The sequence below is a fragment of the Camelina sativa genome, chromosome 3, assembly GCF_030686135.1.
Source record: "Camelina sativa cultivar CO46 ecotype springtype chromosome 3, ASM3068613v1".
NCBI lineage: Eukaryota > Viridiplantae > Streptophyta > Magnoliopsida > Brassicales > Brassicaceae > Camelina > Camelina sativa.
Window position 1 is genome coordinate 24,217,012 of NC_141882.1, and position 13,793 is coordinate 24,230,804.

General features: G+C 34.0%; 4 protein-coding genes across 8 annotated transcripts; all 4 read right to left on the reverse strand.

Moving 5' to 3' along the window:
- Positions 1-290: 290 nt before the first annotated feature.
- Positions 291-2,276, reverse strand: LOC104779149 (uncharacterized). 4 transcript variants are annotated; one of them, XM_019243859.2, is made up of 7 exons: positions 2,055-2,225; positions 1,580-1,623; positions 1,417-1,477; positions 1,215-1,310; positions 982-1,110; positions 762-867; positions 291-686 (listed from the first exon to the last, which is right to left on the reverse strand). In XM_019243859.2, the coding sequence occupies exons 4-7, from the start codon at positions 1,272-1,274 to the stop codon at positions 508-510; spliced, it is 474 nt and encodes a 157-aa protein (XP_019099404.1). In that variant the 5' UTR covers positions 1,275-1,310; positions 1,417-1,477; positions 1,580-1,623; positions 2,055-2,225; the 3' UTR covers positions 291-507. The 4 variants fall into 4 exon arrangements, with proteins under 4 accessions (XP_019099404.1, XP_019099403.1, XP_019099402.1 ...); XM_019243858.2 differs by having other exon boundaries at positions 1,215-1,313; positions 2,055-2,223; XM_019243857.2 differs by lacking the exon at positions 1,417-1,477 and having other exon boundaries at positions 2,055-2,276.
- A 123-nt stretch (positions 2,277-2,399) lies between these two features.
- LOC104777620 (ABSCISIC ACID-INSENSITIVE 5-like protein 5) lies at positions 2,400-5,229 on the reverse strand. Of its 2 annotated transcripts, none has more exons than XM_010501902.2 (5): positions 4,949-5,229; positions 3,473-4,602; positions 2,858-2,929; positions 2,738-2,767; positions 2,400-2,638 (listed from the first exon to the last, which is right to left on the reverse strand). In XM_010501902.2, exons 2-5 carry the CDS (start codon positions 4,556-4,558, stop codon positions 2,564-2,566), a joined length of 1,263 nt encoding a protein of 420 aa, XP_010500204.2. In that variant the 5' UTR covers positions 4,559-4,602; positions 4,949-5,229; the 3' UTR covers positions 2,400-2,563. The 2 variants fall into 2 exon arrangements, with proteins under 2 accessions (XP_010500204.2, XP_010500203.2); XM_010501901.2 differs by having other exon boundaries at positions 4,955-5,121.
- LOC104779150 (uncharacterized) lies at positions 4,660-11,239 on the reverse strand. The gene is made up of 5 exons (XM_087507368.1): positions 10,981-11,239; positions 10,716-10,725; positions 10,272-10,603; positions 9,949-10,131; positions 4,660-4,682 (listed from the first exon to the last, which is right to left on the reverse strand). The coding sequence occupies exons 1-5, from the start codon at positions 11,237-11,239 to the stop codon at positions 4,660-4,662; spliced, it is 807 nt and encodes a 268-aa protein (XP_087363494.1).
- Positions 11,240-11,555: 316 nt separating this feature from the next.
- Positions 11,556-12,696, reverse strand: LOC147947629 (uncharacterized). The gene is made up of 3 exons (XM_087507369.1): positions 12,158-12,696; positions 11,749-12,088; positions 11,556-11,645 (listed from the first exon to the last, which is right to left on the reverse strand). The coding sequence occupies exons 1-3, from the start codon at positions 12,694-12,696 to the stop codon at positions 11,556-11,558; spliced, it is 969 nt and encodes a 322-aa protein (XP_087363495.1).
- Positions 12,697-13,793: the final 1,097 nt, after the last annotated feature.

A 13,793-nucleotide genomic window follows, 5' to 3' on the forward strand; every position in this document is an offset into this window, starting at 1 on the left:
TCCACAATCGGCCTGCTGATTCATGCCCGAATATACCGAAATTGATGCCTAAAACAGAGATCATCTCGAGATGGTGTATTAGGGATACAATATCCTACATTGGAAATTGAGTAGGATCTTAAATGGTATATATAAGATATATGTATCTGCACTCATTGCTAGTTAGTTTAAATTAGAAGCCCACAATCTAATAATTAGTTTGGATTTTTGGATAAGTGGGTATTATAAGACTATATCATATTAATTATAAAATTTGCCTTTTGAAAAACTGATTTAAACTACTGCGAGTCTGCGACACAATTTATTTGTATATCAAAGAACTTTTAAACCTCATGACAAATCTTCTTAAAAACTAAATTAAACCAATACGTAAAGACCTAAACATATTTGTGAGAGGGGGTCTTTTACCTTTTTACTCTAGTACTAGCTTACTCTTTCACTACACTTCTTAGTCTCTTAACTCAAGTTTGATATATATTAACTGTCGTTACATGAGCTTATGACTCCTTAGTTGTGCTTCATCTTCTTCTGTCCATATACTTCCCTGAGGAGGTCTTCAAGTTCTTCACAGAGAGGTTCTGGAGTTAGCTGAATCATCTCATCATCATCACCATCAGTACCCTCATCCTCATCTGGATCTGTCTCCTCCTCACTGCTTAGCCACCCACAGTGAGAACTCTGGGCACCTAAAGAATGATTTTGCCCTCAGTAAAAGAATATTTCATGCGTTGAGACATTGTTATCGAAATGAGTATATATACCTCCAACAGAATGGCGTGCATTATATACTGATGCTTCTACGAATTGAAAAGCTGGTGGCGATGAGTCCATGACTGCTTCGTTAGTGATCGATAATGCATCAGCCTCCTGAGTGCACAAGATGATCATATAACATGTTAAGTAGCAATATGGGTTCAAGAAACCATTCAATAGTCTCTGATCATGAAAGCAACAAATTTGTGACCAAGAAGAACAAATCACCTTTTCTTCTTCTGCTTCTTGTTTTACTAGACACATTTCTTCTTGTTCCTCTTGCTTTTCAAGGCAAATAGAAAGGAGGGCAGCATAGTTACCATCTTCGATCAGAAACCATTGGTCCTCACCATACACCTGAAAAATCGAAATCGAGTAAAGTGTCACTTTCAAGTTGTTTCAAGGAAAGCGCACTTTTTAACAAAGGGAAAATGGAGAGTCCAAAACTGTTTAACAAAAACCTCTGGCACGTGCTTGATACTCGCATTGATAACACGCTTGTCAAAACCATACTCTTTCATGCGGTCTCGAGCTGCATCCTCTCGCCTCAATCCAATCTGCTGCAAAAACAAGGAGAAGACAAGTAGCAATTTAAACCATAGAAGAAGAATGAAGAACACTCATCAAACAGATGTCTATTTCTCATTGAGAATCAATTGAAACCTAGTGCATATTCTTTTCTCACAAGTCCCAAACCTCCACCACACACTGATCTTTTCAAATCCTGTATGTAACGTCAAAGCTTACTTAAGTAAGAAAACCCCAAGTCCAAACAACTCATCCCACACCAATCTCTTTAATCCTCTATGTAACAATAAAGCTTTACCTTTTTTCTTCCTCTGGGCGCCATTTCTATCTTCTCTTTGGTTTCTGAAGAAATCGGAGTAACAAAAATATCAGTTTCCAGTCTTTGTGTTAAAATCAATCAATCACACCAAAGACAACTCAAGAGTGATCAGTTTTCAAGCCTATGCAACAACAACAAAAAGCTTGGTTCGTTCCCAAAAACTTTCAACAGTTTACAGCAGAGAGATAAAAGCAAAAAAAAATCCAAAAAACTCAAACTCACTAATTTGAGACCTTTGAGTTCACTAAATTTGAGAAAACATGTAAGAAAGAAACAATTTTTCTGCTCGTTTCCACAAAATCAGAAACAAGATATATCAAAAATGTCCTAAGTCTCAAGCACACATTAGGATTTAGGAACATCACAATAATAAACCCATTACAGGACATGGCGGCTTAAGTCATGATCAACATTTATACATGGAAAGATCGAGTTGGGTACGACGACGACATACCTAAGAATCGTGTTTGATTCCTGACCAGAGAGACGAAACGAAACAAGGATTTTGCAGGTTCGAGAAGAGGGAGTCTTTGAGCGAGGAAGTGAGAGAGAATGAGACTTGAAACAAAAATGGCGTGAAGTGTGAAACTTTTTTTTTTTGTTTATTAATCAGATTTAACTTTTTTTTTTAATGTCATAGTTTTGACATTTTTGTTAAGTTGAGGACAGAGAAACCAACCATACTACTAAGTACGAACACTTACCTTTATTCAGCGTTAATAACGCTGCGTTATGTTAAATTGGTATCTCCGAGATATAGAGACAAACAAGCAACGACTAAAACACACACAAAAGGGAATAGAGCAAAAAGAGAATTCTGATGATCCTGTGTATATATGGAGAGCAGGAGAGAGCTTACAATGTAAACGAGGAAAGCTCTTTTCTATTAAGTCTTCAAACTAAACAACTAACTAAGTGGGATGTGATTTTATGTACAGAAAAAAACTAAGTATGAGCACTGATTCACCAAGGTCCTGATTCTGTCCTCCTCAGCCTTTTCTTTGGACCTCCTTGAACAAGATTCCTCAACTCCATCTCCTGTTTTATAAACATACACAGCAGAGTTTTATAAGTTTAGAGATGGCATACAGCGGTATTGATGAGTTTAGTGTTACAATGGGAACGACTATTATTTACCTGATTCTTTTGCATTTCCATAATCTTTGCCTGTAAAACATGGAGGCATATAATTAGTATGTAACTAAAAGAAATGTACATAATTATGGGCAGATGTGATGCTAAGTATGGTTCGGTTACCTGCTTTCTTTGTAACTCGTCATTCTCTTCCTTCAACTTTGCCACTTCTGCTTCGAGCTCCACAGTATAAGCCTACAAATAATATTAAGAACTACTGAGAAGCTTATACTAGCATGTCACTCAAACCGTAAGACCCTCAGATTTATAACTCAGCCATTTGTAATGTGACATGTCTAATTTTCTTAAGTTTTATGTTTTGGTAGCACCAATCGCCCCTCTTTACATTCCCTCATAATAATACCAAAAATGTAGTCACTATATAACTTCTTGATGGACTTGAACCCTCAAATAGTCTGAGCCACTGGGGCATTAGCAAATTACATTCCAATATATGGTCTGGTCTGCTGTGGATGCAACATGTCTATACACCAATACCAGAACGTTCATATTTGTTTCCAAGATTCATTCAGCCACAAGAAACACAAGTCCCAATAATTCTGTTTTACCATTTTCAATAGATAAGACACTTAACACTATGATTTCAACACTTCGTTGTGGGCTAAAGAAGAACTAAACTACAAGATAACCAACCAAATTTACTTTTACAAGTCTCTTGGCACATAACACATTCAAGAGCATGTAGAAAGATGGTGATGAAGAGATAAACCATTTTACCTGTTTCCTGGCTCGTGACCTTGCAGCTGATTCTCGGTTCTTTATCATTCTTCTTTGCCTCCTCTCAACAACTTTCTCCACAGTACCACTCTTTCTACCCCTTACACCACCATTAAACATGTAAGGAGACGGAGAGAGTGATGAACAATCACCATTACTCTTCCCTATCCCTTCTGATGACAATGGTGTAACTGGAGACACAGCACCAACACCCACAGCTCCAGGAATTGCAGCAGCACTACCATTGACCAAGCCCATATTGTTCGTTTGAGACTGATCTCCAAATCCCATAATGCCACCACCTCTTATCCCAGGACTATTAAGCTGGCCAATTTGTGTTCCATAACAAAAACCAGGCTGCTTAGGCATGATTGTTGGCTGTTGTTGTTGCGGTTGCTGGTATGTTGATCTAGCTCCATTAACATTCAGAGGCAAACTAGAACCTTGAACCTGCAAAGGATTTGCAGTCTCTGCACCCACTAAACCGGCAGCAACAACTCGTGGAGGAGGCTGCTGAAACCCAACAGAGAAACCCGTGTTGGCATCATTACCAAAATAACCGGCTTTAATGTTCTCAGCAATCTCAGCTTCCTCTCTTACAACACCAGCACGGACCAAAAACTCCTCCAGAGTTACTTCACCTAACGTTTGCTGCCTCTGCCTCTGACTCTGACTCTGACTCTGATTCTGAGCTTGAGCTTGTGGCTGAGACAAGTTTGTTCCTCCTCCTCCACTGTTCCCAACTTTAGAGAGATCTTTCCAAACTTGATCAACTGTCATCTGACTAAGCGTTCGAGGCAGAGTCAAGGAGCCTTGCTTCTGCAACTGTAAGCCCTCTTGTCCTCCAGCAGCAACTGGAACCATACCACTAGCCATGGCTTGTGTCTCTTCAGCACTCCATATGTTCTTTAACAACTCATCCATGTTCATAGACCCAAAATCTTTCCCTAAACTGCTCTGAAACTCATCAAACGTCAAAGAGTATATAGAACCTTGTCTGGTCAACCCTGGTCTAGTCAATGCTCCACCACCATCTCCTGGTGGCTCATTCCCCAAATTGTTCTTGAAATTCATATTACCATCCATTTTTTTCTGCAAAAATCTGTTTCCAACCTAACCTATTACTGGATCTGAAAAACAAAAAAAAAATTCCAAACTTTAGTATAAAAATCCAAACTTTTTAGTATTCAGAACCCTAATTTGTAGAAATCTGCAAAACCCAATACATTAACAGAGTCGGAAAAGTTAAGTCAAATGGATAAAATCAGATTCAACAAACATGGGGGTATTATAAATGCGTTTATGAGAAAACATAAGCAAAATTAGTAATTTATCCAAAAATTAAGTATGGACATAAATGGAAAGAATTAAAAGAAGAAGATGATGAGCAAGCGTAGCAATATCCACAGTTTCTTTCTACACACACGACACAAACATACAGAGATGATATATCAGGAGAATATAAATCTATAAGACCTATACTTTTATCGGTTTGATTCGTGTGGCTTCGTCGTCTCTGCCCAAAAATTCAAAATGTCTGCTTCTTCGTTTTAGGTGTTTTGTCTGGTGAGCCAAGTGTCTCTCTGTCTCCTAACCATCCAAATATATACTACTGGAGAACTTTAGTAAATTGGTATATACTTTTGTATAATATTTTTTTTTAGTCACTTTGACTCTTAAGTTTTTTTTTTTTGTTTTTTTTTCCTAATGTTACTTTTTGATTTTACGCATTTTTTTTCTTTGTTGTTCTTAGCTTCATGTTATTTTTCTATCCAACAATATTTGGATATAAATTTGAAGTATATGTATTTACAAAATTGATACTATTAACCTAACCACGAACCACATAATAAATAATTTTCTTTACGATATTATTTCTCATTGTTTATACAATTTTAAATAAAGTATATAAACAAATATGAGATTCAACTATTTATAATGTAATCCAACTACTGGAATATCAGAATTGTTGAAAAGAATGAAACAGAGTTAAGAGTGACTTAAGATATTCTAAATTCCAAATGAGATATTCCAACTTCCAAATGAGAAAGATATCTACGTCTAAAACTGTTTTGAACGAATTCAAAATTTATTATTCACATTTTCATCTTAACTTCTCAAAAATCTAGATACTATGAGAAGATCATCGCCTATTGAATTTTTTCTTTTTTGTTTTTAAGTCAACTTACAACTAGTTAGCCAATGAAAATGTAATTTTATTTATTTTTAACTATAAAACATATCAGTTAATATTTTATTCATATGATCCCGAAGTGACAAAGAGACAAAGTCCCAAATAATCAGTCAATTGAGTTTTTGTTTATTTATTGATCGGTCCACTTACTCCTTTGGTCCTCTAATTAAAAAAGTTTAAAAGAAAAAAAAAAGTAGTTGTAAATGAAAAAACGTGTCGCTCCATCACTGTCCCAACCAACATTAACAAAAAACGAACCAACCTCGATTAGACAGACACATAGTAACCCAAATCTCAGCCGTCGATCGTCGATGTAACGTGGACGGACACATTATTTTTGCTTTCACATCCCACTTTTGTTTTTGTGGGAAGATGTCAGAAACCAAAGAGTCTTCTTTACTTCTTTACAGTTTACATTGGTCCACGTCTCTGGTTTTTTTTATTTTGGTTAGGTCCAATTATATAGAACCCACCTTGCGTTTTCAGGTTTAAAGAAATAACTACAAGGACAATAATGCTCTCAATTCACTAATTATAGTAGTCTTTTCTTCTTAAGTACATCATTGACTATAGTAGTTTTTAATTTGCTTGGAAAAGCTGTTTAAACATTCACCCTCTCTCTCTCTTTCAATGTGTTATTAGATGTTTTAAAGATTTAGTTTCTGTTTCATTTTATTAAACTTTTACAAGTTTTCAGGTTTAAAGAATTAGCTATAAGTACAATAATGCTCCCAATTCACTAATTATAGTAGTCTTTTCTTCTTAAGTACATAATTGACCAATGACTATAGTACTATACTAGTAGTTTTTAATTTGCTTGGATTTTTTTTTTAAACATTCTCTCTTTCAATAACAGCCCGATTTTCTTTCTTTTTCACTCTATCAAATACTTACAATTTTTTATGTAACAAATTTAATTTATTTAACTTCCGTGACCATTAACATTCTATTATATTTTTTTCATTATTGGTTAAATTTTCTAACTTATTCTAACTTATGTATTGAGTTATGTTTTTGATGTTAAAAAAAATATATATAGTTTTTCAAATCTCATATTTTTTTTTTATCTTGATCCAAAAACTACTACAACTGTTTAGTTATTAGGCTTTTATTGGTTGTTACTTTAAAAAGTCACTAGGAGAGTTACCCGCACGTCTGTGCGGACAGAAATTTAATAGAAAATGAATTCAATTTTTCTTTCTAAAATACTAAAATAGTTTTATTTTTTATTTTTTTTTATTTTTAAATTTTCTCAATTCCATTTTTAAAAATGGAAACAAATAAAAGATCTCAATAAGATGTTTCCTATAGTATTCTACACATATATTATCTTTATTAAGATTTAAAGGCCCATTTTCATATTTTCAAGTATTTAATGAGCCCAAAACATTCGTTATGATTAATTTTAATTAGAATAATATAGGAAATGAGATCGTTTTGATCTTTGAAATCAACGAACTAATGTAATTTGTTTATGATTTGGTCTATATATATATGAACTAATGGTATTTGGTTGATTCTTTGATCTAAAAATATTTGAACTAATGTTCTAATTGACTTCCTTCGTTTAGATCATTAAGATAATATAGAAAGCAACCCATATAAGAGTTTCTAGTAACTGGTCATACAAACATTCAACATATTATCAAGGTTTAGACCATTAGGATAATATAGAAAGCAACCCATATAAGGGTTTCTAGTACTTGGTCATACAAACATTCAACATATTATCAAGTTTGCATATACAAAAAAATTGAAAACTAATATGCCTTCAGCTTATGTCCATGTAGTTTCTCCTACATGCTCCATTACATGATTTATGTAATAACGTCCAGCAAATTCCGAGTTGAAGATATAAAAAAAACATTCATAAGTTAAACCCTAGCATGATACACTACTTGATATTAATGAACATTCAAAACTTACATGGCCTTGTGATGCTCAAGTCCTTCAAACTCCGGTTTTATAACTATCTTGGAGGAGGCCAATGTGTTTACAATACATGGTTTACCTAACGATGTTTTAAGTGGTATAAAAGTTTGGTAAATGATTTTACCACATAGTGTTTAGCATTTGTTCAATCAAGCGAGTGTTATTAACAGTACATACCTTCATACTCTCCAACCTTCCAGAAACGCAGAACACAAAACACCGGTTCGGTTTGATATGTGAGATGGCATCCAAATGTCTCCCATAAAGACATAAAACGGGTAGCACAGTCGCTTACTGCACGACACTTGATCGTTTCATTCCTTCAAATGTAGATAGTCGAAACATTTTATGAAATAGTCAAACTCTAAATTTTACTAACATGATAGGTGAAATAAATGTATTTTACCTACCATTTAATAGCGTGAAAACAACTTCATTATAATGATCTCTGTTGTCCTTCACAGCTACTACACATCCACAAACATCTATTGTGGCAAAAAGTCAAATTTTCCCCAATGAGATGAATGAACATTTCCAAAATCTATCATATACATACAACTATTTTGGTAAAAAGTTTTTTTTGTACTTTTTTATGGGAGGGACCAATACACAAAGTTCCAAATATCCTAAAAAGTCTATAGATTCCTTAACCCAAAGATTTCATAACTTTATTAACAGAGTTTAAACATCTATTTTGAGAAAAAGTCAGAATTTGTCTTTACATTGAAATAAATGAATGTTTCCAAAACTATTTAACACTCACATATAACTATTTTAGTATTAAAGTTGAATTTGTATTTTTCTATGGAAGGGACCATTACAGAAAGTTCCAAATTTCCTAAAAAGACTCTAGATTTCTCAACACAAAGACATCAAAAACCTAAATTCACGGAGTTCAACTTAATAAATTTAAAACTAATTTAAGGAAAACGTACCAAAGGAGATGGGATGGTGGATTCTTCCTCAGAAAATATAATCCAAATCTTCGTTTCGGAAATAATATTTGGAATTTACCGATTCCTTTAGGGTCATGGTTGTTTCATCCGTAAACTTGATTTGATAAGGATGATGGGTATTCCTCTCTTTTAGGGTTGGATTGATGATTTTGAAATTCCTAATATCATACCATTCATCCTCGTAGATGTACTTTCGAAGCTTGAGTAGTGTATTCGGTATAAAGCCAACTTCAATTGTTTTACAAATTATAAACAAAAGTAAGAAAAATACATTTATTTAAGCTATATTAACAACATATAAATGTTTATAATTACGTATATAGATATAAAACTTAAATTTAAATATATGTAGTTAAAAATCAAAAATAAATATTAAAATAAAATTTATATAGTTTTAAGCGGTTTAGGCGGTCATCTAGGCGTCTGCTGAGCGCCTAGCGCCTAGAAGCCGCCTAGGCGGCCGACTAGACCGCTTTCTTGAACAACTGGGTATTACTAACAATTTTATTTTTGAAAACAACATTGTTGAAACTAATAAAATGTAATGATGTGTAAAATTTAAAATAAGATGCCCTTAGAATAAGAGAATATTAGAATTTGGTTTTCTCTAAATTGAAAGTTTAAATCATAATGACATAACAATCCTATTATTTGAGATATATTAGAGTTAAGCATTTTATAGGTAATATATAAACTTAAGATATATATAACAATTACATAATTTTAATCAACATTGTTGGAAACTACTAAAATGTGATATTTTCCTCTAGTTCTTCTTTTATAATATAGAATAAGAGGATAATAAGGATATGATTTTTTTCAATGTGAAAGTCTACACCCTTGTGACATAACATTCTTATCATTGGAGAGAAGTTAAATTAAAATATAGTAAAAATGGGGCAAACAACGTTTTATAAATATAATTAAAACCAATTTATTTTAAGAGATATAACAAAGTTCAAGTCTAACAATCCAAAACAATAATGCAATTTCAAAACATAATTAGACAGTCTCAAATATCTCTTTGTAAACAACATTAAGTGTTTTATTCTGACACTTCCCATCTTTATTTGTAACTAACACCTTTAGCCCTTTTCTGGTTGTGACTCTAGAGAAGGCAACATAAAGCTGTCCATGTGTGAAAACCGGTTTCGGTAGAAACAATCTGACATGTTCTAGTCTTTGACCTTGACTCTTATTTATAGTAATTGCAAATGCCACGGTAACAGGAAACTGTCGTCGCCTCATACGAAAGGGAAACTTTGCATCAGGTGGACTAACATACATCCTAGGGATAAGTATCCTATCACCAACCTTTTTTCCTGTCACGATTCTTGCTTCGATTACATGGTTGGCCATCTGAGTAATAATTAGTCTCGTACCGTTACACAAACCTCCCTTTGGATCTATATTCCTTAACAACATGACAAGTGCTCCTATTTTCAACGTCAAAACATGGTTTGGCAATCCAGAAACCTGTATATTGTTTAAGAATTCCTGAGTGTAGATCATATCATCATGTCCGCTTGTGTCAGACGTTTCAATACTATTAGAGCTAAGATATCGTCTCTCTTCACCTGTGATCAACAAAAAATAAAGAATTTTAAGTATGTTTTAATAGACATTTTTAATAAAAAATTTTACTTCAATGTCAATATTTTTAAATAAAAACTTTTTCTCCAATATCCATATTCCATATTTTATTTTATTTGCATACCTGGGAGCTTAATAAGCATAAACTGATTTATGTTATCAACATCGTCATTCCTTGGACTTAGAATAGCTCTTTCACTAAAGAATTTTGGATCAGTCCTCGTTGCAAAACGTTCTCCATAAATCTCTTTAACTATTGCTTCAATAGGATTCCAACTTGTATTAATTAATAAATCATCAGGAATTTCAATCTCCACATCCCCACTATTTGACTCGTTGATTTTGTCATCCCCGATATCAAGAAGCCACTTTGAGAAAGTAGCGAGAGCACCCGCGTCCATACTATTACTTGCCTTGCGAAGTCTCAAATTTTCGGTAAGTTTAAGAACTTTACAACTGTTCCAAAGAACTAATGAGTTTATAGATGCTAAAACTGTCGCCACTCTTCCTCCTTTGGTAATAACAGGTAGTATTTTTATAAAACCACCTCCTAACATTACAACTTTACCTCCAAATATCTGGTCACACTTCATGATATCTCGCAAACTCCTATCCAAAGTTTCATAACAAAGCTTGTTCATCATTGGAGCCTCGTCCCATATTATGAGCTTTGCTTCTCTAATTAAATCAGCAAGATCAGATTCGGCATCGATCGAACACACAAAAAAATTCATTAAGATTGATTGGAATACCAAATCTTGAATGAGCCGTTCTACCACCTTCCAAAAGCAATGCAGCTATACCACTTGAAGCAACATTCAGAACAATATTACCTTTAGCTCTTATATCAGCACCAATAATAGTCCACATGAATGTTTTTCCAGTACCACCAAAACCATGGACAAAAAACATACCACCTTTGTCGTGATTCACAGAGTGAATGATTTCTTCATAAACACGTCTTTGCTCATCAGTTAGCATTGGTAACAACTTATCGTACAATTCCTGTTGTTTATGAGGCTTATATATTTTTTCATCTGCGATACGCCTATTTACTCCTGTCTTCATGATACTATCAACTGGTTTAGGCATTTTCTCGAAGGCTGTAAGAGACGTCCTATTCGATCGCAACATAAGTTCTATTTCAGTTAAACATATATTTTCTGTCTGAGCCCGTGTCAACATTAGACCTACCACAGTAAGTTAAACACTTATTTATAATCTTGTCTTGCGGAAAAAAAAAATATTAACAATTAAATTAAAATCATTTTGATATACCTTGATCATTTCTGCGTCTCCTTTCTTTAAACAAAATATCCTCGCACAAGATGTCCTTTGTTTTATTCCAAACTTCCAGAGGACCAGTTAAACTCTTTGTATGCAGTAGGATCACAAATAATTTTCTGAATTATTTGTATTCCTTATCGTCACCTGCTTCATTTATAGCCGCAATGTATTCCTTATCGTCGTCTAGTAATCCCAATGCATAGCAAGCTTCCTGAAAATTCTTAAAGAACACCGTTGACTGTTTTTAAATAGTCAAAGGTTGTTGGTCCTGGAATCTTATTAAGCAAAACTCTCAAGTAATAGGCTTTTCCTACAGATGGCGGTACGTATGTAATCCTGCCTATTGCAAAACTTTTTCGCTTCTCCGACCTTGGCTTCCAAAGTTTTTCTTTCTTATTCCACACAAATTTAGATGGAAATTCAGCATACGTGAGTTCTCTAGCTTGGGGATATATCTTGTTGCATTCCATCCAGCCCAAAAATTTAGAAGTTCTGTTCGTTGTACGGTGCAAGACATCTTCTATTGGATCATCCTCTTTGTAAATAGCCAATTCTTGTCCTGGAAGATGAAACGGGAGCTTTTCTACAGGTGTAGTACGATAACAAATCGGGAAAGCAAATATTCGCCAAGAGGCCTCACATGCAGATACATATCTAAAAAGGCTTGAATTAGTTGGATAAAAAATATGAGAATGTTTGACAAATTGTATAAACAGTTATTACCTGCAATTGAAATACTTTTTGATTTCATTTTCTTGATCTTTTCCTCCTACGTTGGCTCTAACATAATCCGGACCTTTAGTGATGTACTTGAACAAATACTTTACTGAATGTGTATGATTGCACCACTCAACATTTATATGAGCACAAAAACGAAGAGACAAATCACGATTATAGGGAATAACATAACTATTATCGTATTGAAAACCCCTTTTTTCCACAACTCTCCCATCGTTTTGTCGTCTATATATTGGATAACCAGCATCGTCGACAATAGTATTATCCATGTATGGCTTTGGGAAGAATTTAGTGCATTGTCTATTATTCATGCAGACACTATCTCTGTTCATAGGAACACAAGGACCATGAATCATCACATCAAAAACAACTTCGTATAAATACTTATCCACCTCTTTATCAGGAATTTCAGCACTTATGAATTTATCAATGTCGTCTGTTGTACGCATCTTATTGTCTGGATGTGAAAACAGAATCATGTGCGCATGAGGCAGACCGCTTTTCTGAAATTCTATTGTATACATTGCTGAAAAATATTAAATCAAAAAAATATTAATATATTTACACTTTCCGGAAGACTGATTGAAATTATAATAAATATTATGAAACATACCAGAATTTACGATACCAAACGTTTTTTCCTTTGTCACTTGGTTCAATAATCTATCAAGTTTCATCTTGAAAACTCATCTGCATATATCAGGTCTATCTTCTTTACTAAGACGATGCCTTTGTAGATAACGATCTATTTCAGGCCCTCTTGGGTTGCACGTAAAGGTTATGAAAAGATCAGGAAATCCTTAATACTTGCAAGTAGCCATGACGTCTAGATAATGTTGCGCATATATCTCTTTCCACCTGTAAACGATGACGGAATAAAAATTCTCTTTCCGTGTTGTGCAAGATCTCCATGTCCTTTTTCAGCAGCTTTTATTATCTTATTAACTCTTTCAGTTCAGAGTTTGCTTTGGTTGATCCAAATGTAGTTCAACCTGTTTGATTCTATAGTAGTGAATGCATCGACTAAAAACTGCTGGAATAATTTGCCTGCCATAACAACAATCGAAGATTCTTCATATCTTTCAAATACTCTATATGCATAAAATTCTCTCATGGTGACCGTTTTTCTTTTACGTCCACGGGTATCCACAAACCCTATATCGATGCCTAATCTGTAACCATCTTCACCATAAGGGAACAACAATGGGTATTGTAAAGGTAAGTACGTGGGATGAAGTTAACTTATCCGCTGTAAATTTCCCGAACGACTTTCTATAACAATGCCAATTTTAAAAAATATAATAATTATGATTAGTATGACAAATATTTCTATACATATTTAACATTATTAATAATTACCTAAATGCGGAAATTCTATTAGATACTTTGTTATATACGTCATGTATATATAATTGTAAAAACATTGGTTCCTTGCCAGGTTCTGGTAAAATATCACCAATACGATGATAGTTTTTGTAACGCCCGCGTACCAAAACTCTGCGTTTTGGGGGTGGGTGTCGATCGACACTCATGTGGTGTCGGTCGACACCACTTATTTCTGGTTCGACCAGATTGATTTAATTATCGATTTGGATCAGTTTGGTTTAGGAAAAACCATTAA